Raw genomic sequence first — 26763 nt, forward strand, 5'->3', positions numbered from 1 at the left:
ACAGATTTGACCATGCTATATACTCTCGGGACGGATACTCTACGTCTAACGTGGTTCTATTCTGGCTCTTTCCACATCCTCCAAGTCTCCTGAATATTCCCTTTATCTCTAGCTCTCAGGAACTTTAAATCGACCCCAATTTTTTCAGAACCGCAGTTGGGAGTCGGGGAAGAAGTGTTAAAACATCTCCCCACCTCCGCCCCCTCATCCATCGCACACGTTGGCCAAAAGCGAAAGAATCTCAGGTTTTAGTTTTCCCACCTCTACAACGGAGAGGAGAGCTAGAGACTGACCTCAACGCGTTGCTCGTAAGCACCTGGGACTGGAAAACCTTGCAAGATTACCGAGTCCCACCCCGTTGGTTCTTACAGCGCCTGCGCAGAAGCCGCGGGCCGCCTTGCGCTGTTGGAACCCGCCTCGGCCCCTTTGCGCCCTCGGAGATTCGGCGCTCGACAGGCGTCTGTCAGCCTGTCTTCCGGTTTCGGTGCCGCGCAGGCGCGCCTGCCGAGCGTCGAGCCTCCGATGGAGATGGCGGCTGCTGCTGAGTGAGGGACGGCAAAGGCCCAGAGCCCGGGCGGGAGGACCCGACGGGCCTGCGTGCCAGTGGGAGCGCGACCGGGTACAGAGGGCCGGGCAGGGCCTGAGGGGCGCGAGCACGGCTTCCCTGAAGAACAGAGACGGGCGGGCCCTGCGGGTGTGGGATGTGTGTGGTTGTGGTGGGTGTGACGTGTGTGGTGGGAGATGTGGCTTTCGGGCCGCGCGTTTCGCCTGTGTGTGCTTGCGACGATTGGGCTCTGTTTGGTTGTGTGGTTAGGCGGGGCGTGCATAGTTGTGTTTGGTTATGCGGCTGAGGGTGGGTGGGCGGTTGTCTCCCGAGTGCTTGTGTTTGGTTCCCTGGTTGTGTGAGGTTGGGGCGTTTGGGTCCCAGTTTGTGTGGAGTTTTTTGTAGTGTTTGGTGTGGCGTCTGTGCGATGTGTGAAGTTGTCATGCCTGCTCTATAGGGTCGAGTCTTTCATGTTGTGTGTGGTTATGCGACGTATACGTAATCGTGTTGAATTATGTGGCGGGTGTTGTGTGCGGTCGAGGCGATGATGAGTGCTGCGACTGTGGGCTGTGTAGTGTATGCGGCATGTAGCCGGGTAGCATTCATGCTGGGTGTATAATTTCAGGATATGTAGGTTTTATGTTTATTTTTAACGTGGTGTAGGATGTGAGGGGCTTGCATATGTTATGGTTGTGGGGTCTGGCTTGGTGGTTTGTAGTACATTTCTTTGGTTTGTGTTGTGTTTGGTTATGTGATTTTAGAGTTTGTTCACGCATTCATTCATTGTTGAGGCTTTATTGAGTTTCTTCATGGGGATAAGGTGGTGGGAAAAACGCACATGGTCTCTGCCCTTACAGAAGTTAGAGTCTTATGTACTTAGTTATTTTATGTATTTGTGATTATAAATTGATATAAGTGCCCCGAAGGAAGTGCAGGAGCTGTCCCATGGTAGAATGCCTCAATAAGGGGCATTTCCTTGAGGAAGTAAGGTTGGGTTGAGATGTGAAGGGTGTGTGTGTGTGTGTGTGTGTGTGTGTGTGTGTGTGTGTGTGTGTGTGTGTGTGTGTGTGTAGTGTGTGTGTTTGATTTGTGGTTGTTAGGGTGAATGCATGGGAAGGAAGGGGGCTTTCAGAGTCAGGGCATCTGATGAACCACTGGCTGCGGTGGGAACTGGAGCTACTATTTCAGTGACTGGAAAAGGGACTGAGATCTGTGTGTATATAGTCATGGGGTTTCTTAGAGGAAAAAAAACAGGGTTCTGGTGTTTCATTTGTTTATTTTCTGGGTCACAGCTACCCTTCAGTTTTGAGGAGCAGGCAGTCCCTCCTCACAGGCCCTCTCATCAGCTCCATCCAAAGCTGAGGGTCATGTATTTCCTCTTACTCTTTCCTGTAGTTTGTGACCTCAGGATTTTGCAGAGAAATTTCTCCACTTTTGTAGAATGGTTTTGTCTGGATTCTCCCTATGACTGGGAGTTTTTCTGAGGTGACATTGGAAGTGACTTTGCCATGGCCCAATAAAAGTGAAAATGTAACTTATTAAGCCCTGAATTGTTTAAGCACCAAATTCTTTTGTTTTTGAAGCAGTGAGAACATTAGGCTTGCTGTTCAACTGTCATTTATTGGCTTATAAAATCCAGTAAACTCATTGTAGAGAAAGTACTCTACAAATATAAAGCACAAAGTAGATTTTTCTTTTTACCACTGGGTTTCTAATGCTCCTTCTTAGACTAAGGTTGGGATTTTTGTTTGGTTGGTTTTGATTTTACTTTTGTTTGTTTTTTGGGGGGCAGACACTATTTCTTTTTCTATTTGCATTTTTGACATAGGTGTAAGAGCTCAATATATGTGGTTGACTAAATGACCAAGGTGAAGAGTCAAAAATTTCTGTATGTTGGTAAGTACTTCAGACATTTCCCCAGTGGCTAAAATGGCATACAAATTATGAAGTTGGACCAGTTGGAGTGAATGTTAGAGAACTACCTTGGTATTGTTTGCTTCTGAAGTTGAATTTTCTTATCTTCAGGAATCTGTGCTCCCTACTTCATTGAGTTGCCATTGTCCAGTGAGGTTCTCAAATCTTTAAAGGTTTTGTGTTTTGGTGTAAGGATTTGAGAAAGCAGTTTTGTGTTTTCAAACTTGTACTGAACAAACATTAAGAAATCTTGTTGAACTGTGAAAAGAACAAGAAAACTCTCAATTGCCGCTAATTTGCCTGAATGGGCTTTTTTTTCTTCCCCCTCCCCTCCCCGCTCTTTCCTGTTTCAGAGCTTTTCCTACTCCAAAGAGGAAACCTCATCCAGGGCCATGATACCACTTCTCCATCATCTGTGTGCTGCTTGGTTAAGCTAATGCTGTGAGAGCCCTGGTCCCTTGTGGAGAAATCAAGCTGACTGTTGGCATGAGGCCCCTGCCTTGCAGGGGTTGAGAGGGACACTGCTATGGCTTCTCTGGATGACCCTGGGGAAGTGAGGGAGGGCTTCCTTTGCCCTTTGTGCCTGAAGAACCTGCAGTCTTTCTATCAGCTTCAGTCACATTATGAGGAAGAGCACTCTGGGGAAGACCGTGATGTCAAAGGGCAAATTAAAAGTAAGAGGCGAGAATTTTTTGCTTATCCTATTCTGTCAGTGGGAGCGTTAACTCATGGGATGGTTTCATTAACTTCCATGATGCCACCAGAACATGATAAACAATAGAAAATTAATAATAATAGCAGTGTACATATATGAACATGTATCTTATGCTTACCATGTGCCAGGCATTGTTCAAAGTCTTCCCATGAATGAACTTCATTTAATTCTCACAATAACTATTGGACTGTGAGACCCACTTTACTCATGAGGGTACTGGTCACAGAGAAATTAGATAAGTTGCCTGAAATCACACAGTGAGGCAGGGCCTGGCTTTGAACTTAGTAAATGTAAGTCTTATGATTTGCTGTCTCTTGCTACACTGAATTATCTAATTGCCAGCCTATAAGAATTTGGAGTGGAACTCCTTTCCTTTTGCTCTGAAAGTGGAGGCACATTGTACACCCATTTCCCTGTCACAAATTCAAGCCTTCTGCCATTCTTCCTTGTTTACTTATCCCTTGTCCTCTACAGCCCAGAAAAAGGAAGATCATAGTTGAAAAGCAAGGAGAAACAACCCAAAAAGTTAAACATGGTTTTTGAGCTTCCCAGGCCTCAGGTCATAGAGAGTTGCAGAAAGATTTTTTCAAAGCAATTTTAACTATACATAGGATTCATTTCTGGTCCTCCTAAATATGATGCCACTACTCTAGAACCCACTTTCACCTGCTTCTCCCAACTGGAAGCATTTCTGAAGGCAGTGAGATTAAGGTCTGGATGTGTATTCACAATTCTGTGTTGGATGAGAGAGAAGGGGAGGATCGTGTATTTCTAAGTGGAATTTGGCCTCCACACATGTGAGTCACATGCCCCCTGTAATCATATAGTCCCACTCCATGTCTCACTTTTCAGTTCAGAAAAAATTGTTGAAATCGTTAACATTTATAACCTCTGTCCAGAAACATGACAAAGTCAAATATTTTCAAAATCCTGGGGGCTGTGATAAATGAGGCTGGAGGAGAGCTATAACTATTAGAAAGCCTCCCAAAAAATGTTGTGCATTTTATAGTTTTCAGAGTTCTCGCAGAAATATTATTTCTTTTGATTCTCATAGCAACTCTGCAAGAAGGTGGTTGGTTTCATTCTGCAGAGAAAAAGTGAAGCTCAGAGATGTTGAATGACTTATCCAAGGTCACATAGGAATTGACAGAACTAGGCCTTGACCTAGGTCTTCTGTCACCTCTGAGTCTAGTGCTGCTCTTTCCACTTGGTATCACTGATGATACCAGACCCTGTGTTCCAATCACAGTTTGTCCTGCAGCTAGAATGCAAACAAACTGATCATCTAGGTTTCCTTGGACAGTTGAAGGGCCGCCGTGATTTTTAATGAGCGTCCAGCCTGAGTGTCAGCTGAACTGAGTCATCTACTGTGATGTCACTAAGACTTTGATGCTAGTGGGTACAGGGGTTAGACAATGTCTTCAGCTTCCTGTGGTGACCTATTTATTAGAGGAAAAATGTTTAAGGTTACTTAGGGACTAATAGATGTGGAAATCCACTTAATAATAGAGTAGAAATTTTATGAGTTGTGAAAAAAACTTGAAAGAATTCTCTTGTGTTTTTCCCTCTGTTTTTCTAGAAAGAATTAAGAACTAAGAAAGAACTAAGAAACTGAGTTAAGCATTCCTTTAGCCTAATGATCATTTGTTTATTCAGGAAGGAAGTCTTGCTTGTGTGGGAGTTTTCTGTGATTTAGAATCAGGAAAGTTTTTAAGATTGACATTAAAGATTTTTGAAAAGTCATTCAAAAAGCAGGTCATGTCTTCATTTGGTCTTTTGATTCTTAGAAATTTTATGACATTGCTGGTTTTGTCAAGTGAAATGTTAAAACCAAAAGAGCAAACCTTGGTATAAGGTTTTGGAGGCAGTTTAAGAAAGAAAATATAAATTTGTCATTAGTAGAAGTTGATCAGTGAGTTTGGGCCCCAGCCCTGGTTCAGCTTCAGTTTAGCACTTGTACAGTAAGTGTTAATTAAGAAAGCGTGGTTGAAAAGTAACCGTGGCTTTTGCTTTGTGGTTTTGTTGTTGTTATTACTTTTTTTTCTGCTTTGTGGTTTTAAAAACATATGGGATTGTTCTTAATTGACCCCCTCTTGAAGTGCTACACCTGGGAAGGTTGCCAGAGTGTTCTTCTGTCCTCCTAAAGTGGTTAAATGGCATGGACTGCCTGTTTAACCCGACACAGTTTAGTCTTGTTTGCAAAAATGAATTAGTGAATGCCAAATCCAGTTTCCTGTTTGCTAACCCTTTGTTTACATCAGGCAGTTTTCTCTCCCATGTTGTTAAGAGAGATTACTTGAATGCACTTTAGATGGTGTCCTTTAGTTCTGGTGGACCTTATTTTTTCCAGTGGGAGAAAGCCATCTCAGAGTAGCCACTAGCTTGACTGTCTGAGACATATCTATGAATGTAACAGTTCCCCCTCTGCCTGCCAGCCCCTCTATATCTGCATTTCCCTAGGTTTTTGTAAAGCTATGGTAGTGTTTTTAATGTTATTCAGGTGACAGAGCATTTAAAAATTGCGGGAACTCCATGAAGTATTGATCTAGTAAATCTAGAAGAATTGTATTTTGTATTAAATCTGATATTTTTGGGGCGCCTGGGTGCCTCAGTCATTAAGCGTCTGCTTTCAGCTCAGGTGATGATCTCAGGGTCCTGGGATTGAGTCCCGCATCGGGTTCCCTGCTCAGTGGGGAGTCTGCTTCTCCTTCTCCCTCTGTTGCTCCCCCTGCTTGTGCTTGCTCTCTGTCAAATAAATAAAATCTTTAAAAAAAATAAAAATAAATCTCATATTTTCTACTAGATTCTAGGGGCAGAAAGGGATAATTACCCAAAATTTGAGAACCTTGATGAGAGCAACATAGGATCAAGAATTTTTTCCCACACAAGTTGACTGCTGTTCTTTTTTAACAAACAGCAAGTCCTCTCTCCACAGTACAAGGGGCAAAAGCCCTGTTCTTCAGATGCTTAGTTTTTGAATCACGCTGGCTTGGAAGAACTGGGGTTCTCAGTTTCAAACAGATGAGGTGTCCACTTGCAGCCCTGTTGCCCTATAAGCTCTGTGATCTGGGGTGCGGCAAGTTTTTCCCCTCTTTTTATGTCATGTCCTCATTTATAAGTATGGATACCACCTGCTTCATAATATTGTGAGCATTCATTGTTCTGATTTTTTTAAAGCACTTTGTTTTGTGCCTGGTACATGCAAAGAATCAATCCAGGAAGCATTCATTTTCTCTTTTTACCAAGTCTGGTTCCCTCTGTGTTATGTTGTAGGTGTTATACCTGTTTCTTGAAGCTTTTTGTTAATATCCTCACACATCCATTTAGTAAGTGAGTAGGGGAAGAACTCTCTGTACAGCTAAGCATTATGGGGAACACTATCCCAGGGATGTTGGTTTCATTGAATCCCATCCTGGAAGTAAACAAGAAGTGTTTACTCATGAGTCCATAGAGTAAATAAATTAATACTGTAGAATTTAATTTTTTTAAAAAGATTTTATTTATTTATTTGACAGAGATAGACATAGCGAGAGAGGGAACACAAGCAGGGGGAGTGGGAGAGGGAGAATCAGGCCTCCTGCTGAGCAGGGAGCCCGATGCAGGGCTTGATCCCAGGACCCTGGGATCATGACCTGAGCCGAAGGCAGACAGACGCTCAATGACTGAGCCACCCAGGCGCCCCTGTAGAATTTAAGTTTTAAAAAACTTTATTTTAATTAAGATATGGTTTACACATAAGTTTTTATGTGTACAATTTAGTGAGTTTTGAAAAATGTATATTCCCATGTAACCACCTCCCCAGTTAAGGTCTAGAAAAAAACATTTCCATTGCCTTGGTCCTCTCATTGAATTTGATTTTATATTTTAATTGGGCTCTTAAATTTGGCCATGAATAGTAATTTAGCTGTATATTGGCTACATAAACCAACTTACTGCTAATACTGACTAGTGAATGAATGCTCTGTGGTATTTGTAATACAGTGGTTGTGGACTCATTACAATTTATTTGGGATCCAAAATTTTTTAAATAAAGCATAGTCATTTTATCAGCTCTTGTGTTTTGAGATTTCCTTTGACTTTTTACTAGATGTTTATGGATCGATTTATGGTGTTTGTTTCATTTTTCAAGGTCTTGTCCAGAAGGCTAAGAAAGCCAAGAACAGGCTGTTGAAACGAGAAGGAGATGACCGAGCAGAATCAGGAACACAAGGATATGAGTCTTTCAGTTATGGAGGGGTCGACCCTTACATGTGGGAACCCCAGGAACTAGGTAAGAAGTTCTGTTCATTCATTCAGCAAATGTTTGAACATCTATATGTACTTGGTGATGTTTTAAGAGTTAGCTGAGAAAAAAAAGTAGGGGTGGGGCACCTGGATGGCTTAGTCAGTTAAGTGTCCAACTCTTGGTTTCGGCTCAGGTCATGATCTCACACCGGCTCTGTGTCCAGGCTCTGTGCTCACCAGGAGTTTGCTTGAAGATCCTCTCCCTCTGGCCCTCCCCCCAATCGCACTCTCACTCTGTCTCTCTAAAATAAATAAATAAACCTTTAAAAAGGAAAAAGTCAGCTGAGGAGGCATCAGTAAACCAGAATGGTCTAAGCTTCTAATGGACCTTATGTTCCAGAGTGGAGCAAAAATGGATCAGAATGAACTGAGCATCTGCTTTGTGTTAGGCACTGCATTAAATGCTTTACATGTGTACTCATGTAATCCTCACTGCCCTGGATGGGGACCTGCCCAGAGTCAACAGCTAAGAAACTATAGACTTGAGGTAGGAATCCAGGTGTTTGACATCAGCCCGGGCAGAGACTCCATTGACTGGGCTGTCTCTTCTCATGTAGGATGTTACCTGCCTAGCAGGAGGTACTCATTGACTTATTTGTGCAACTGAATTTTTTTTTTTTAAAGATTTTATTTATTTATTTGAGAGAGAGAGAATGAGAGACAGCACGAGAGGGAAGAGGGTCAGAGGGAGAAGCAGACCCCCTGCTGAGCAGGGAGCCCGACGCGGGACTCAATCCCAGGACTCCCAAGATCATGACCTGAGCTGAAGGCAGTCGCTTAACCAACTGAGCCACCCAGGCGCCCTGTGCAACTGAATTTTCTGAAACACATAATTATGGTACCATCTACTGACTTTCAAAATAATCATCTTGGGGTGCCTGGGTGGCTCAGTCGGTTAAGCATCTGCCCTCGGCTCAGGTCATGATCTCAGGGTCCTGGGATCGAGTACCACGTTGGGCTCTCTGCTCAGCAGGGAGTCTGCTTCTCCCTCTCACTCTCCCTCTGTGCTTCCCCCCCTCAAATAAATCAATAAAATCTTTTTTAAAAAAAAAAAAATCTTTGTGGGGTGATGAAAATGTTCTAAGATTTATTTTGGTGATGGTTGTACAACTCTGAATATGCTAAAAACCATGGAATTTGTATGCTTTAAATGGTGGATTGTATGTCTATGAACATCTCAACAGAGCTGTTACCAAAAATGCCACATGATCTTGAACTAGCTAATTTTACATGTCCTTTAACTGTTGTATGATAACAAAACTTAATATATTTTCTGTCCATACAATGGATAAATAATGATTTCCTCCTAGGGCTTTATTATACTTTCATATTCATTATCTTTTTCATCTTTCACAAAAGCTTCATGAGGTGGAATGGGTCATGATGCTTATTCCCATTTACAGATGAGGAAACAGGCTCTAAGGAGGGAATTGATACTTACCCAGAGTCATCTACCATATTCTTCATATAGGGCCACAATGGAATGTGTCTTTTTGAATGAGGAAAATCTTAGAACTGCACTGTCTGATAGGATAGCCACTAACTATATGTGGCTATTTACAAATTTAAATAAGTTAAAATTAAATAAAATTAAAAGTAATTTCCTCAGTCATACACTAGCCATATTTCAAGTGCTCAGTCTACACCTGTGGCTAGTGGCTACCATATTGGAGAGTGGAAACATTTTCATCATGGTAGGAGAAAATGGCTTTAAAAAGAACACTATAGGAATGCCTGGGTGGCTCAGATGGTTAAGCATCTGCCTTCGGCTCAGGTCATGATCCCAGAGTCCTGGGATCGAGTCCCGCATCGGGCTGGGCTCCCTGCTCCTTGGGAGCCTGCTTCTCCCTCTGCCTTTCTCTCTTTCTGCCTCTCTCTCTCTCTCTCTGTCTCTCATGAATAAATAAATAAAATCTTTAAAAAAAAAATAAAATTCATTGAAGGGGCGCCTGGGTGGCTCAGTTGGTTGGGTGTCTCTCTTCGGATCGAGTTGTGATTTTGGGGTCCTGGGATCAAGCCCCATGTTGGGCTTCCTGCTTGGCGTGGAGCCTGCTTCTTCCTCTCCTCCCTACTTGTGCTCTCTCTCACCAACTCTGTCTCTCTCTGTCAAATAAATGAAATCTTAAAAATAAAAATAAATAAAATTCATTGAAGATGGGGCACCTGGGTGGCTCAGTCGGTTAAGCGTCCAACTCTTGTTTTCGGCTCAGGTGATGATCTCAGGGTCCTGGGATCAAGCCCTGTGTTGGGCTTGTGCTCAGTGCAGAGTGTGCTTGGGATTCTCTCTCCCTCTCCTTCTGTTCCTCCCCCACACTCATGCTCCGTCTCTTTCTCAAATAAATAAATAAATACAATCTTAAAACAATACAAGGTCATCTTTAAAAAAAAAATAAAATTAATTGAAGATAAGCCGCGAGGGAGAGGGGCTCTCTCGGAGAAACAACATGTCACTCATCTCCCCATTTCCTGTCCTAGGCGCTGTGAGAAGCCATCTTTCTGACTTCAAAAAACACCGAGCTGCCAGAATTGACCACTATGTTGTTGAAGTCAATAAATTAATAATCAGGTTAGAGAAGGTAAATTTTGTTGTTTTAAAACATTTTCTTTTCTGCAAGTATAAATTTTCTGGGAGAAAAAAATTACATTTCTACAGTGTGTATCAGGTATATTGTATATATTGGATGCTGGCAGAGAAACGCCCTGCCTCGAGCTCACCTAGAGAGGCACAGAGGACGTGGTAAATAGTTCTAGCCTAGGCTGGTTTTACTGTAGGAGATGGCCCAGGTTGACAGACGTGCCTCATATCCAGCTTTCCTTTTCCTTCCTCTGAAGCCACTTGGCTGCTGGAAAACCTTTCTACCTTCAAATTATTTCCTCTTTTGGGTGTCCAAAATACAGTCATACAGTGGGACATAGTGTGTGATACTCGATAACAAACAGAAGCTGGGGACAAGGTCTGTGAGGAGTACTCATCCAGGGCCAGCGTTCAGTGTGGGAACATCTGGACTGGGCCTTCTTGTCCTGTGGTACCAGAGTGTGTCTTCCACCCACAATCAGGCTGTTCTGCTTTGACCCTAGAAATGCTTGTTGTGTATAACCTGAATTTTATGGTGGGCATGGTAGCAACCGCAGTTATAGTTCTTGATGTGTACTTTGTAGGGCAGAAATATGTGCCCAGGTTCATTGTCCAGGAGGACCGTGGAGAATCAGGAATTCCTCATTGCTTTCAGTAGCCACACCCACCACATCCTTGCCTACCCCTGGTTATTGCGTAAATGGAGAACTGACAAGAGATTGGAATCAGGTCATGGGGAAGGGAGCTGCCTTCTAGATGCAAAGCTAATACTCAGTTTAATGTGAAGTTGCATTTGTGACTTTGTGGGGTTGGGGATGACAGATGAGACTTGAGAAATGGGTGTGTGAATTCCTGCTTGATGCCTCTTGCCTGTGGAAAGTATGTACATCACCTGTTTAATTCCATTTGGCACTGTTTTCTCCTTGTCAGCTCACTGCATTTGACAGAACAAATACCGAATCTGCTAAGATACGAGGTAACTCTAGAATTTTGCTCACATTCATTCTATTTATCTTTTTCCCTGACCAAACCTCTTTTTAAAATGACTAGCTTTGGGGCGCCTGGGTGGCTCAGTCGTAAAGTGTCTTCTTTCGGCTCAGGCCATGATCCCAGGGTCCTGGGATCGAGCCCCGCGTCGGGCTCCCTGCTCCACGGGAAGCCTGTTTCTCCCTCTCCCACTCCCCCTGCTTGTGTTCCCTCTCTCGCTGTGTCTCTCTCTGTCAAATAAATAAATAAATAAAATCTTAAAAATAAAATAAAATGGCTAGCTTTTCTGTTTGTTTGATTTTTGTTTTGTTCTTCCCAAAGCAATAGAAAAGTCCGTGGTGCCTTGGGTCAACGACCAAGATGTCCCTTTCTGTCCAGACTGTGGGAATAAGTTCAGCATCCGTAACCGCCGCCACCACTGCCGCCTCTGCGGGTCTATTATGTGCAAGAAGTGTATGGAGCTCATCAGCCTCCCTTTTGCAAGTAGGTAATGTGGAGGCAGGGCCCTAGGCCCTGTTCTTCTTGTGACTAGCTTGTTTGCTGATCACTAGTGGGTGACTTTTTGACCATTTTTGTTTAAGTGAATGTCCCATGAGATCTTCATCCATTCATTTATTGATTTCATGAAGCCTGCTATAGGCTAGGCACGATGCTAGCTAGGGTCCAGGGATACAGTGGTGGATAACAAGGGCTGGCAAACTTTTTCTGTAAAAGATCAGATAGTAAATATTTTAAACTTTGTGGGCTACAGATGGTCTCTGTGACATTTCTTTTTCGTTTTTTTTTTTAAAGATTTTATTTATTTATTTGATAGAGACACAGCGAGAGAGGGAGCACAATCAGGGGGAGTGGGAGAGGGAGAAGCAGGCTTCCCGTCGAGCAGGGAGCCCAATGTGGGGCTTGATCCCAGGACCCTGAGATCATGACCCCAGCCGAAGGCAGACGCTTAACGAGTGAGCCACCCAGGTGCCCCTCTTCTTTTTTTAAACAACAAACGTTGTTTAAAACCTTTTTTAAAAAACCTTTTTAAAACCATATTTAGCTCAAGGGCCATACAAAAGCAGGCTGGACTTGGTTTACAGGTCATGTTTGCCCACCTATGGTTTATAAGGCATTGTCCATTCCACAAAGGGTCTAGCCTCTAGCAGAGGACACAGACTTACAAATAATTGCTTTATAAAGAGATAAGTATCATGAGAGAAGTTGCATCAGACACCCAGGAGAGCTGACCAAATCATTGTCAGCTCTGCTTGGAAACGGCAGCTGAGGCTTTGAGAGGAGACTATAAGAAAGGGTCTTTAAAAATGAGCAGCAGGCTAGTCCTTTCTTTTGAGAGAAAAGTCACAGTTTATTGTCATATAGAACAGACTGTAACATCATAATATGAGAGACACTGAGTGCTGGGGGGATCAAGAGCATGGATGCTCAGGTTTGGGAGGTGACGTTTGAGAAGAGCCTTAAAAGACAGCAAGGATTCCAAAGAGGTAGGGCAGGAGGGATCCTGGGTAGAGTGCAGAGCAGGAGCAAAGCCGTGGAAGGGCCCTCGGGGAAGGTTAGTCATCGAGCAAATAGAATAGTTGGGGGAGTATAGAGGACATGTTTGAGAGTTATGGGGATGGTGGCTGCAAGGTTAGGTGGAACCAGAGGGTGTAGAACTTTGAGTCTCAACTGGTTAAAAGTTGCTAAAGTTGATCTCTTGGGCTTTGGGCCAATTCTGGGACATTTGAGGTGGTTTTGCAACCCTGGGGAGTTCTGCTGACTCTGCATGTGCTGTTGGCTATGGAGCATCTGGACAGTGTGGGGCAGAAGCAGATGCTTCCTCTGTCCCGTTCTGACATCCAGCAGGCACACATTACCTTGATACCTTCCCCTTCTCCCTGAAACTGACTTTCTTTCTCACCTGAGACTTCATAAGCTATGCTTTTGAGACACTATTCACCTTTCTTATCTTGTGCTAATTAACATTTACTGGGCAGCTGCTATGGGGTAGCCCTGTTGCATATACTGGGGTACAAGTATGAATAAGACAGTTCCTACCCTCCCAGATTCACAGAGCAGCTCTGGGTATACATAGAACTGTCATACAGGGAGAAAAGTGGAAAGTGCTCCAAGAGGGATGACATGATAGGACCTGATAGGAAGGGCATATTGTTTTTGCCTCAAGGAATAGAGTAGGGCTTCCAGAAGGATGTACCATTTGAGCTGAGCTTTGGAAGGGGTAGGAGTCAGATATTTGGGAGTGGGGAAGTCTGTCAGGACAGTCTGGGGAGAATGTAGATTGTGTTGGGTCAGGCTAGGAATGGGCTTCAGAGCCTCAAAGAGAGACCTTCCTAAGCTGTCTGGCTTTTTCCTGGCTGGCAGTGGGAATCCCTCCCACCACAGAGCCTGACCCCAGGAAGGCAAAGGTGTGGTGCTTCTTGCCCATAGACAGAGCCTGCATCAGCACCTGTGGCCTCCCCTCTGTTGTGAGCGATGGGGTGATGGGATGCTGTGGGCTCATTGCCACCTGTCCTGTGTTGTGCTTTACAGACAAGCTCACCAGTGCCAGCAAAGATTCCCTGAGTACCCACACCAGTCCCAGCCAGTCACCCAACAGCGTCCATGGCTCCCGCCGGGGCAGTATCAGCAGCGTGAGCAGTGTAAGCTCCGTCCTGGATGAAAAGGATGACGACCGGATCCGCTGCTGTACACACTGCAAGGACACGTTGCTCAAGAGAGAGCAGCAGATTGATGAGAAGGAGCACACCCCCGACATTGTAAAGCTTTATGAGGTGACTCACCGTGTGTGGTCCTGGGTCTGACTCGAGATGCAGATTTGGCTGTTACATGTTGTGTAACAAAATATGCATGCCTGCATATTTTGGAGAATGCTTTGGGAAGTTGTTCTTTTGAATCATTTTTACTTTCTGCTAAAGGGCCCTGGTATGGTTTCCTAGCTAGGGCCCTGGGTGATTCACAGAGTCATCCTGAGTGTGTTGCAACAACCTTGTTCCCTCACCTCTCCTTGCCCACTTGAAAGCAGGAGGTTGGAGACTTTGGTGGCCCAGGGGCAAGAGGAGGAAGGATGGTTGCCATTCTGTGTAGACAGGATTTGTGGATGAGCGGTAGTGGAGCTGGATCAGGTATGAACAGTGGGCCAGAAGAGTCCTGGGAAATTCACTTGGGAGCTTCAGGCTTTACAGGTTTGAGTGACTGCCCATGGGCATAGAGCTTCCCTTTTAAGTCCATTCAAATGCCTCAGTCGTCATTACCACCAGCAATCCCAAAACACATTCAGTAGATGCATACTTTGAGAGGAACATAGGGTCGTGCAAAAACGGCATTCAGAGTCAGACGGGGAGTGAGTCTGCCTCACTCCCAATGGCTGGGGGACTTGCAGGCTGAGAAGGATTAGCCAGCTGAAGGTTTCATAGGCAGGTGATGGGAGATGGGAAGGGGGAGATCAGCCTGGCCGAGGTAGCAGCTCGTGTAGAACCCTGAGCAGAGGAGCGCCTGGGCCTTCCTCCACTTACAGTGGGGCCACATCCTGATAAAGCCATCCTGAGTTGAAAATATCAGAAGTTGAAATTGCCTTTAATACACCAAACATACCAAACATAGTGTGCCAGCCTGGCCTACACTAACCGTGCTGGGAACACTGACGTTAGCTTGCAGTTGGGCAGAAGCCTCTAACACAAATCTGTTTGATAATAAAGCGCTGAATGGATCGTGTAACTTACTGGATACTGTGCTGAAAGTGAAAAACAGAAGGTTGAGTGAGTACAGGATGGTTGTAAGGGTATCAGTGGCTGACCCTGTGATCACGCGGCTGTCCTGGAGCTGCGGCGGCTGCCACTGCCCAGCGTCACGGGAGGGTGTCCTACTGCATGTCGCCAGTCTGGGCAAAGATCCACATTCATAGCTCCAGGTTCTGTTCCTACTGAATGAGTATCACTTTCGCATCATTGTAAAGTTGAAAAATCATGAATTCTAACCATTGTAAGTCTGGGACCGTCTGTCTATTTGCTGATCACTGAGTGGTCACTGTTAGCAGGTCTGTGGGTCATAATGGCTACATTTCTGGAATCACCACAAAAGTACTTAGACTACTAGAAATGGTGTTAATGAAACCCTGCCCTGAGCTGCAGATGTAGGCATTACCCATCCTGTGTATGGAGTTCATGACCTGATAACTCATTTTTGTAAATAGCCACCATGCTTTTTCCTTCCTTCATTTTTGAAGTAAGCCCTGGCAATGCCATTTGCTAGTATCTTTCATCACCTGGCAGAGAAAGAATGTAGCCACCAATTCCTTTCCTCTGCCTTGGTAAAACTCACTGGCTTATGTCCTGGAAGGCCTTGCTCCCTTCAAAAACATCCTGTCAAAAGTTCTGCCCTCACTTTTTTTCCTTCCTGCAAGATTTACTGCTTGTAAAGGAGGTTTGTAAATCAGGAAATTGATAACAATAAAAACAAAAAAACACTCTGCATATTTCCAACTGTACATTTAAAAAAAATTTTTTTTTAAGTAGGCTCCACACCCAGTGTGGGGCTTGAAGTCACAACCCGGAGATTGAGTCGCATGCTCTATCAACTGAGCCAGCCAGGTGCCCCGGAAATTGTACGTTTTAAATACATCTCTATTGATGCAGCATAACTGTTTTGTACCTTGAGAGCACCACTCACCTCTTTTGTTTTGTTCTTAGAAATTACGACTTTGCATGGAGAAAGTTGACCAAAAAGCTCCTGAATACATCAGGATGGCAGCATCATTAAAGTAAGCTATTCCTCAGTTTTTCTAATTCAGTGACGATTGTTTGCGGGCACTTTAGCGCAGCTCCTCAGTAACTGAAAATGAAAATCTTAATTCTGGCTGTGGTTCTCTTCTGTGACCAACTGTGGAGAATCTTTGTCACGTCTGTATTTCTGTGTGGCACGTGTTACAGTCCTCTGGTAGCCATGTTCAAGGGGCCCCAGTTCTGATGGAGCAGGTTGGGGAAGGGCCTCAGACAGTAGGCACCGCTGCCGAGTGTGGCGTCTGGAGGTGAGCACACTGAGGACAGTGTGCCTCGGGTGTCTGCCCCGGGGTGGGAGGTGGGGGGCCTGCTGCTTCAGGCTTAGAACAGGCATTTCCTTTAGAACAGGGCTTGGCACACTTCAGCCCATGGGCCAAATCTAACCTGCCATCTGTTTTTTTTTTTTTTAACTAAAATATAATTTACACACCAAAAAAATGAATAATAATTTACATACCGTTTTAATGTGTACAGGTCAGTGGTTCTTCACAGAGTCATACAACCGTCATTGCTGTCTTAATTCCAAACCATTTTTATCATCCAGAGAAACCCCACCCCCATTACCAGTCATTGCTTATTTTCCCTCTCCCTGGCAACGGCTGGTCTGCTTTCTGTCTGTGGATTTGCCTCTTTGGGACATTTCGTATAAATACACGATCCTTTGTGTCTGGCTTCTTTCACATAGTGTAGCGTTTTCAAGATTCACCCTTGTGGCGGCACGTGTTAGCGTTCCATTCTACTTGTGCAGGTGCATTGTATGGATAGACCACATTTTCTGTACCCATTAGTCCATTGATGAACATTTGGGTTTTTCCACTTCTGGCTATTATGAATAATGCTTCAGCAAATATTCCTGTATAAGTTTTTTTGTGGACATACAATTTTATTTCTCTGGGGTTTATACCTAGGTGTGGAGTCACTGGGTCATATGGTAACTCTAGATTTTAAACTTTTTGAGGCACTGCCAGACTGTTTTCCAAAATGACTGCACCACTTTATATTTCCGCCAGTAGTGCATGTGCATTTCGGTTTCTCCATATCCTTGCCAATGCTTGTTATTGCCATTTTTTTTATGAATAAAATTTTATTGGTGCATAGCCATGCTCATTTGTTTGATTTTAACTGCAAACTACAACTACAGCAGCAGAGTTGAATAGTTGTGACAGAGACTATCTGGCCTGCAAAGCTAAAAATATTATTATCTGGTCCTTTGCAGAAAAAATATGCTGACACTCTTAAGAGCATTGCTTCTTCTGCAGGTTAGTGATACGTGAGCTAGAATTTGAAGTGCTACCACTAGAATCAGATTGCAGCAAGTCTTTTCCCAACCGGCAGAAAAACAGTTATGTGCTCTCTATGTGAGGATTATCTGCCTTTGTCTTAAGCCTGTATTGCCCACCTGCCACCTTTGTAGTGATGCATGTGGAATTAAATGTGCCTTGTTTAGAACAAACCTGTATTTTTATTTGCCCATTTACTGTGGCAATGTGTTATATTGTCTCCACAAAACAAAGTTTGGGGTACCTGGCTGGCTCAGTAGACCATGTGACTCTTAATCTCAGGGTCATGAGTTCAAGCCCCATGTTGGGCATGGAGCCTACTTAAAAGCAAACAAAAAACACAAAGCTTGGCTTTTCCTTCATGATGGCAGTGCCCACATTCTAAGTCTATCATGTGAATCTCACATGAAAAGAAAATGAACTTTTTCATTTACATGGTCCTTAAGGAGTTTCCTAACTTAGGAGTCTGTAAATGTCTGACTTACAAAATATGAATGGCTAAACCCGGTTGGTCTGTGGCAAAAACACCCCTTCTCTTGCATGTCTCCCTGCCTCTACTCTTGCTCTGGGGCTCTTCTTCCAGTTCCTGTTCCTTCCCCCAGTGTATGCCAACCCATGGGGTGGGGAAAGAGGTGGGAAGGGAACAGAAAAGAGGTAGGGAAACCATTGTAGACCACCCCCATTTCCTCCAGTCCTACCAACTGGGTGTCTGCAGCCCCTGGCAGCAGACAGTATAAGGGGAGGACACCCTGTTTCTCCAGCCGTCTCAGCCACTACAGTGCTAGGGCCTCTCTTCCCTTATATTTGCACTTTCTATACCCCATTCTTCCTCTTTTCATTCCAAGAGCACTGGTTCTGAAAAACAGGAGGAAAGGACACATTTTCTTTTCTACCTGCAGTTCACTGAGCAATAATTTCAATCAATGGAGCATATAGCCTCCCTGTGAGTAGGCTGGGAGAAGCAGCTCAAGTGATTCTGATATCTACCTCCCCTAAATGGAGAATCCTTGGCTTGGAGCACCTGCCTCATGTTCTTTTCCTACCTGGAACTTACTGGAATCAACACCCGTCCTCCTACCTGTGCCCATTGGTCTGAAATTAGAGCAGGACTCTCTTCTTCCAGGATGTCAGCAAGAAGAACTGTGTTCCTGGCAGTCTGAGCTGGCACTCAACTTTCCCTCATGACGTCATTACCCAGGGGGCTCCTTCCCCTGAGTCTGTTGTTTTTCTTGCTTTGTGCCTCAGACACAGCTGTGGGTCACTGGGCCTCCCCATCCAGCTGGGAAACTACCATCGCTGAGCACATTCCCAGATGTCGAACTCCTACTCGCTCTCCAAAGACTTGTTCTACAGGGTTTTAAGCACACTATCCGCCCTCATTCATTCTGTGGGTATTTACTGAACACTAGTTATGTGCCGGTACTGTTTGAGGTACTGGGGATGTAGCAATGAACAGTGCAGACTGTGTCTGCTGCCCTGGAGCTTCATTACCGTGGGAGCACAGCCATAACCCAGTGAACAAATCATGGGCAAGGTAACTCCAGACGTGGCAGGTGCTCTGTGGGGGTGTGTTTGGTTGTGACAGACTGGGGGTGGGGGCTGGGGGGGTGCTTTCAGATTTGAGCCAACCTTGTTATTTTCCATGTGACTTGGAGATATCAAGACAAAGTGCAAGCATTCCTAATTCTGGTCTGATGTTCTTTTTGCAAACTATGTGGTTTGAGATGATGAAGCCAACATTCAATAGGATCCTCCAATTATAGCACACACCAAGATTTTTCCAGCTAGGGCTGTCTTGTAGACGGTAAACCAGGTCAGCACAGCAGTCCTTTCTGCTTATTTAATTTAAATTGCTGCTGCCTCAGGAAGGGAGCTGAGTGGCCGTTGCTGAGGCCGCATGAATAGCTGCAAGATCTTCTGAAGTGTTTTTCTTTTCAGTGAGCACTGACGAAGCTTGGCCATGTGCTAGCTACTGAGGATAAAAATGATAAGCCATCGTCATTGCCCTTGCATTTCAGGCCTGACGGGGTGACACACTTGTAAATGAACAGTTCTTTTTTTTTTTTTTTTAAAGATTTTATTTATTTATTTGAGAGAGAGAATGAGAGACAGAGAGCATGAGAGGGAGGAGGGTGAGAAGGAGAAGCAGACTCTCTGCTGAGCAGGGAGCCCGATGTGGGACTCGATCCCGGGACTCCAGGATCATGACCTGAGCCGAAGGCAGTCGCTTAACCAACTGAGCCACCCAGGCGCCCGTAAATGAACAGTTCTAAGATCACATAATAACTGCTGTTGTTCCTCTGAGTTAAGTGGAATGAAGCCACCTCTGGCCTTCCCTGCAGCCCCCTACTCCACCCTGGGGAGTTATCCCCTGTCTCCTCCCTGCTTAATTTGGTGTCAGAGTGCTTTTCTCATGTAGGGAGCAATTGTTCATGAGGCCCAGGAGCATTGGCAGTCGATATAATGCTGCACTGGGTATTGCTAGGTGTTGGGGTTTCCTTGGTCAGCTTTCTCATTGTTCCTGTTCTCCCTGGGGGTAGTGTTTGAGTGAGAAAAGCCAGCTGCTTTCTCCTGGGATGTAGGGTAACCAGCTTATTTAGCAAACCACTTCATATGTCTTACTAGGTATAGTGAAAGTGTTTAGGGAAAGTAGATTGAAGTAGATTCATTTGCATTTATCTTGGTGATAAGCGTAACGGCTAGTCCTTAAAGGCCTAGGCACAAATCTGCTCCTGTGGCGTCTGCTAATTAAAAACAGCTTCCATTTGATTAGCAACACTTAAAGGAATGCATTATATACAAGAGTGTGAAATAATACCACTTGGAAAGAATTAGCTGTGTCTCCCTTTGTAAGACCCTAAACCTTTAGAACCCTTTTCTACACCACTCTCCAGTCAGCATGGTGAAACTTGAATCAAACATTTCGTGATTTTTCCTTAGTGCTGGGGAGACAACCTACAGCCTGGAACATGCCAGTGACCTTCGAGTGGAAGTGCAGAAAGTGTACGAGCTCATAGATGCTTTAAGGTAAGGCCTGTTAGGTGATGTCTGACTTCCGCCTTGAGTGGAGGAGATGCGGTTTCAGTGGGGCTTGAGGGTGGCTGTCAGGCCCGAGCTTACCCAGAGTCCTGGTGACAGAGAGTATGTGTGAGGAGCAGGCTGAGGTGGGTGCCAGCTCTGGCACTCACCACATCTCAGTAACTTGGTTAAGATTTCTAATGTTCTTCATTATTAAAGAAATAGGAACTGATTATTGACACCATCTTTGTACCAGCCATTGGTTGTATCCACATCTCATTTATTCAACCAAGTTAGCCGGGTGGTAGGGATTAATACGCTTACTTTGTAGGTGAGAGGATGTATCACAGCTAGCAAAGCGGTGGAGCCAGGATAGAAACCCAAATTCTTTCTTCAAGTCAACAGCGGCTTTTTAACCATGGACCGGCTGTTGGGGTTAAATCAGCCCTTTGAGGTATAGAAAGCATAGTGATTCAGGGGGAGAACTGAGATGAGGAGGCCTTGTCCATCCGTCTGTGCAGGACTGACTATGTCATTTATGGGACCTAGCGTAAAATGAAAAAGCAAGAATTACTAAGAATTTTAAGATGTGGGTCTTGGAGTAGCTGTGGCCTCCTGCTGCCCAGTGTTGCCCCCAGCACTGTCCACAAACCCCCTGGCCCAGTTTCAGCTTGTGTACCGGCCTGGCAAAGCCAGTTGCTTCCTGCCTTCTTCACCTCAGCCCACTCCAGGGGCCTGGGGAGTCCCTCAGTGGCCCCCCAGGCCCTGCTCCCATTAAAAAAAAAAAAAAATTTAAGACAGTGACATCAGAATATTAAACCAGGGACAGGTCACTCACCCATGAAGTTGGCCCTGCATGTGTGGTCAGTTCCTCAATGGCTGAGTGTTGGTTAGACACCCTGTGCTGTGTCGGGGCTTTGGGTACAACCAGAGGGTAAGGAATGGGCTTTGCCTTCAAGGATATTCCGTGGAGTCTTTAACCTGCTTCCTCCACAGATGGTCCTGGCACAAAAGCCCGGCAACTCAGAGATTTAACCCTTGTTTCTGGGGCTGGCAGCACCTGTTACATTGATGTGTTTGTTCCAATTCAGTAAGAAGATCTTAACCTTAGGCTTGAACCAGGACCCTCCACCACATCCAAACACTTTGCGGCTGCAGAGGATGGTCAGATACTCAGCTACACTTTTTGTGCAGGTAAAGCCAACCTGTGGTGTCAGAAACGTCTCATTTTCCTCCCCTGATTTTCTGCCTCTCAGAAGGCAGACCGTGCCAATGGTTTGTTCTCTATTTGTACATTTATTATTTTTTAAAATTGTAAATAGTGCCACATTTAGAGAAAAATTTGAATTACAGAGAAAAGTAAAAACTTATTAATCCTCTGTCCCCAGTACCATTACACATCATTCTGGTATATTTTCCTCCTTTTTTTTCATTTGCATTTGTTATATAAAGTAGTTATGATTAGTGCATAGGTATAAATTTTTGTCTTCTCTTTTTAACACTGAATGTTATATCATAAGCACTTCCTACATAGTCTTCATTTAAATAGTTACCATTTGAATGGCTGCAGAATACGACTTTCTATGCACCATCCTTTATTTAATTATTCCCCTTTCATTGAGGATCTGATAGATTCCTGCTTTTCGCTAGTGTGAGTACAGCCTGACAGACATACTGATACATGCCATTTCTTCCTCAGGATAAGCTCCTGAGGAACTCTTCCTGGGCCATTGCTTGGGAGGAAACAGCTGATTGTTCATAGGCAGACTAACCCTGGGTGGTTAGAGTTGAGTTGCTTCTACCTAGAACAGCCCTTGGGAGAGCCACAGTGAACCACATCTGGGCTTAATGACAGAGCGAGCCCTGTTTGGTTAGTTTTCCAGCACCGTATTGCAGAGAATTAGGCCCCTTCTCCTTTTGACTAGTGTTGTATTCAGCAGTCACTTGGTGAATGCCTACTGTGTACTAGGCAGTGTGCTAGGTGCTGCGTGTCCTGACATGAACAAAAAGACATTCCTGTTCTCATAAAGCTTTTTTTCTGGAAGGAGATAGACAAAAAAATAACTACAATATAGAATTTCTAAGATGGTGAAAAGTGCTATGGAGAAACCTAGAGCAGGGAAGGGGTAGCGGGGGTGTGGGCCTTGGATGGAGTCTTACAAACAGACTTCATTAGGCTCATTTTCTTCCTAAAAGGATTTAAATACAAAATTGTCCATGACTTCCTACAGGAAAAGTTGCTGGGTTTGATGTCACTGCCAACCAGAGAACAGTTTGAGGAACTGAAAAAGAAAAGGAAACAGGAAATGGAGAGAAAGAAGATCCTGGAGAGACAGGCAAGTGAAAAGCAGGGATGTTGGTGGCCTCCTTGAGCCTAGAGGCTGCCCCAGGCTCCCAAGCGGCCCTCTTTGAGATCATGTTAAATCAGAACTCACTGCTGTCCGGTTTGCATCTCTCTTCTGTTCTTTTCTGGCCTCTCCTCTGTAGATTCAGAATAGTTATTTTTCTCCCCAGGTCAGACCTATTTGCCTTTCAGAGATCCTGCTGATTTTCTCTCGTCCAGAATACCATGGAGGCTGCCAGTTCTCCCTGTAGCACAGGTTGCAGAGGACCCAGACACCAGGGAGCTCTTTGTAGAATGTTTTGGAATATGCAACACTAATCAAAATGATGTGTGCGTTTAATATCGTGTGAGAGTCTAGTGTGGATGAGTAATGCTAGACCTCAGAGGTTTAAGACAAGCCTACAGCCAGTGACTCTAAAATTGAGAAAATCTTATCCCTTAACTTACTGTCATTAATTTAGTTTTGAAAATCAGGCTCCGTCCCTTCTTTCCCCTAAAACCAAAAGCGTGATTTGACTTAGCAGTTGGATACTTTAGTACTGAGGTGGGTATTTGGAGTCTCATCAGCACAGGGACAGCGGGACCGTAGAAGTGGCTGATGATGTGGCTGCTGTTGGCCTGGTGACTGTATTTCTTCTCTTGGGCTTTGGTGTCTCCCCAGGTTGTCCTGGAATCCCAGCAACGGTTTGAGGAAAGGCGGAGTGACCTGGCGTCTCGTGCGGCCAACGGGGAGGTGGTGTCCCTTCGAGGGGGACCTGCCCCCCTGAGAAAGGCTGAGGGCTGGCTCCCGCTGTCAGGAAGTCTGGGGCAGAGTGAAGACTCGGACCCCCTCCTCCAGCAGATCCACAACATCACATCATTTATTAGGCAGGCCAAGGCTGCCGGGCGGACAGATGAAGTGCGCACACTGCAGGAGAACCTGCGGCAGTTGCAGGATGAGTATGACCAGCAGCAGACGGAGAAGGCCATTGAGCTGTCCCGGAGGCAGGCCGAGGAGGAGGACCTGCAGCGAGAACAGCTGCAGAGGCTTTGTGAACGGGAGTGGGAACGAGAGAGGGAGCAGTTCCGGGCTGCGTCCCTACATACACGGACTCGGTCCCTGGACTTCCGAGAAATCAGGCCTTTTCGGCTGGAGCCTGGCAGGGAGCCTCGTACCCACCTTGCTTATGCTTTGGATCTAGGCTCTTCCTCAGTTCAGAGCAGTGCAGCTGCGGAGACCCCTACCCCCAGCTCAGCTCTCGAGCCAGCCAGAGTGTGGTCTGGACCCCCAGCCCTCGGCCAGGAATTCTTCCCCCAGAGCATGATATCACAGCAAAATGAGCTGGCCTCCCTAAACCCCTTCGATGAGGAAGACCCCTCCAGCCCCACAGCAGAGGGCACTATCAGCCCTCCTGCTGCAGAGTGTTCCTTTGGCCCTTCAGTCTCCATCCTCAAAGAATACAATCCTTTTGAGGAAGAAGAGGAGGCTGTTGCAGGGAATCCCTTCACTAACCCAGATAGTCCAGCGCCCAACCCCTTCGATGATGAAGATGAGCATCCCCACCAGAGGCCCTCAAGCCCTCCTGTTTCTGGCAACCCCTTTGAGGAAGCCCCCTGTACCAACCCCTTTGAGATGGACAGTGACAGTGAGCCAGAGGGCGAGGAGCCCATAGAGGAGGAGCTCCTCCTCCAGCAGATTGATAACATCAAGGCGTACATTTTTGATGCCAAGCAGTGTGGCCGCCTGGATGAGGTGGAAGTGCTGACAGAGAACCTGAGGGAGCTGAAGCGCACCCTGGCCAAGCAGAAGGGGGGCACCGACTGACCCCCCTGACTGTGGGCAGGGCATCTTTGGGCCCAGGGCCTGGCAGGAGCCTGTGGAGCAGGACTAGGGCTGGTGGGCCCGGTGGGGCAGGAGGAAGGGTGACAGCTACGAGGCACACAGGTCAGGGCAGGGAATCTGCTGTTTCGTGCTGTGCACTTGGAGGTTTTTCCACTACAGTTGAATAATAAAGTGGAAACCAGAACAGGAAGAACCAGCATTCATTTGCTGTATTTCCTGGGGCTTTTAAGAGAATTTTTTTGTTTTTGTTTTTTTGAATCGGGTTTTCCCTTTAGAAGGGATTTTAAATTTTCATTACTGAGTAGAACTAAATGCAGTTCTCTTGGGCAGCCCTCGTGGGTCCACTTGCTCCTGCCTAGTCTTTGGTCTTGATGCAGTATTATAGGGCACTTTCTTTGGCCAAGACAGACTCGTTGGATTCCTTTAAACCTTACTCTGGTCTGACAGAAGTCTGTCCCCCTGGGCTGTGGGTTCTTTCACCTGGGGCTTCCTCTACCCTTCTGGGTACATCCCACCTGTGCAGCAGAAGGGGGAGCTACTGCTATGAAGGCAGTAGTTCAGACCCAGGAGAGCCCAGCACCTCTTTTTAAGAGGGGGTGATGGGGGGTGATGTTTTACCAGGGCATTTCCCTGTCAGTTTAAGTCCTTGTTTGTCTTTCAGGAGGCTGAACTTCAGTGCAGGGGGATCACTGGGTCTGACCATGGTCTGTTTAGGAAATAGGAGTGGTGAACTTTTTGGTTGATGGAGGCAGTAGTATTTGGGAGCAGAGTTGTCTACCCAAATGTTGCTCTGAACGACTGACGGAACAATTGTCCCCAGCGAAACCTCCCTCTAGAACTTTGGTGAAATTACTCTGACTTGGGCTTTTTCAGAGGGCCCAGTCTATAATTTAGGATTGGTAATCAGGAAGCTTTTGTGGAACATTGCCAGGAGAGTGGAAGCTTCCCTGAGTCAGAAGATAAATTAAAATGATTTTCAGGGCTAGTTGATCAGCCTTCTTCCCTTTTGGTTCATCCTGTCGTGACCTGGGGCACCAGTGGGGTATTTTCCTACCAATGTTTAGTATTAAGAAATGGAAGTGTTTGAAGAGGCACAACCCAGGATCATTCCAGTAGCACCATAGTACTTGAACTCTTCATCAATTAAGGGCAAAAAGGGAAACTGTTAATTTAGCTCTGGTGCTTTGGTTTACATAATCCTTAACTGATGTCTGACATCATGATACTCAAGTGTGCTCAGCTCTAGGTAGAGTTCCTGCAATTATGTGTTTCTGATGAAAGAACAATAACTGACCACTAGTCACTTTATACCCCTTAACTAACTATGGGTCATCCTTTCACTGATTACTGGTGTGAGAGCTGAGATTCATTTTGTTACCTTCTGGGAAGACCACTGTTGGTCTTGAGAATGTTTGAAGAACTGTGGTGTAAAGGTAGTCTGTATTTTTGTTGACACTATTCACATTTCTTTGGCACCTGTTGGATCTTTGGGCTGAATGGAAAGATCTTGCATAGGGGTGTGGGAATGGGATATGGGTGGAGGGTGTGTGGAGGACGCTTTGCGTTGGGGTTCTGTTCACAAAGGAATATGAGTGGATTACTAATGTCAACCAAGTTCCCAACCTTGTTGATTATTGTGGTTGGGAAGTTGACAACCAGGTATCTAAAGTATTGCCTGGCACAGGCGTCTTTCTTCCTTCTCATGCCCTTCCTGCTGTCGTTGTGGAGGGTTTCATGGCTGACTGGCATGCTTCCTACTGCTAGTCTGTCATTGCTCTCTGATCGAAGAGGACGACACTCTGCATGCACCAAAAAGCAGGTAGTTCCAGAAGCTAAATGCTGCTTTCCATCATAGTTACTTTTCTTATGAGAATATATCTCTTCATTAGCTAGTGATTTCAATTCAGACTAGTTTACTGAACATACCCTTTTCCTGAAGTCAATCCAGGTAGCAATCTGTAAGTAACTAAGAGCATTAAGAACCACACGTATAAGAAACATTATTTTTAAACTTAAAAAACAAAAAACACTGAATATACTAAACCAAACTAAAACCTTCTGATGTGATTAATTCTTCCATGGGTGTATTCTTCCATGAATTCTTCCATTTAATTCTTCCATGGCTATATTCTCCTATAATCATAGGCCTGACCGGAATTAGAATTCTCTATCCCTAACGTTTCCCAGAATTCACACAGGCACAAAGTTGGATTTACAGAGATCGGTTATCGTCAGGGTAGATAAAGATGGCCCATGAATTGCAGCCACAGCTTCAAGTGCTTACCTCATGTGAATATTTCACTCTTCCTGCAGTCCTTCAAGGCAAACAGCTCCATCTCATGAGAAAATGAGCAAGTTCCTGATGCAGCGTTGGCAAATATCCCTAGGCCTAAATCATGTATGGAAGAGACTTTGGGAATTCAGGCGTCAAATGAAGTTGGCTTTTCTTTTTTACGCCTTGTTTGTATTTTTCCATGTCTAATACACTAAGGACACTTAACTCAT

At 45.1% G+C, this 26763-nt stretch overlaps 1 protein-coding gene across 2 annotated transcripts; it reads left to right on the top strand.

The window, feature by feature from the left end:
• The first annotated feature begins 486 nt into the window (after positions 1 to 486).
• RBSN (rabenosyn, RAB effector) lies at positions 487 to 26763 on the top strand. 2 transcript variants are annotated; one of them, XM_027585542.2, is made up of 13 exons: positions 543 to 619; positions 2373 to 2440; positions 2812 to 3132; positions 7303 to 7443; positions 9933 to 10033; positions 10963 to 11008; positions 11341 to 11502; positions 13549 to 13790; positions 15705 to 15775; positions 20015 to 20101; positions 21184 to 21286; positions 22324 to 22428; positions 23098 to 26763. In XM_027585542.2, exons 3-13 carry the CDS (start codon positions 2985 to 2987, stop codon positions 24238 to 24240), a joined length of 2349 nt encoding a protein of 782 aa, XP_027441343.1. In that variant the 5' UTR covers positions 543 to 619; positions 2373 to 2440; positions 2812 to 2984; the 3' UTR covers positions 24241 to 26763. The 2 variants fall into 2 exon arrangements, with proteins under 2 accessions (XP_027441342.1, XP_027441343.1); XM_027585541.2 differs by lacking the exon at positions 2373 to 2440 and having other exon boundaries at positions 487 to 619.

Source organism: Zalophus californianus, chromosome 1 (assembly GCF_009762305.2).
Source record: "Zalophus californianus isolate mZalCal1 chromosome 1, mZalCal1.pri.v2, whole genome shotgun sequence".
NCBI lineage: Eukaryota > Metazoa > Chordata > Mammalia > Carnivora > Otariidae > Zalophus > Zalophus californianus.

What these genes read in the sequence shown, in the direction of transcription:
- RBSN (XM_027585541.2), top strand. Translation starts at nt 2,985, where the DNA reads ATGGCTTCTCTGGATGACCCTGGGGAAGTGAGGGAGGGCTTCCTTTGC. An exon ending in CGAATCTGCTAAGATACGAG is followed by an intron (nt 11,009 to 11,340) that starts GTAACTCTAGAA and finishes TTCTTCCCAAAG; the next exon opens with CAATAGAAAAGTCCGTGGTG. An exon ending in ACATTGTAAAGCTTTATGAG is followed by an intron (nt 13,791 to 15,704) that starts GTGACTCACCGT and finishes TTTTGTTCTTAG; the next exon opens with AAATTACGACTTTGCATGGA.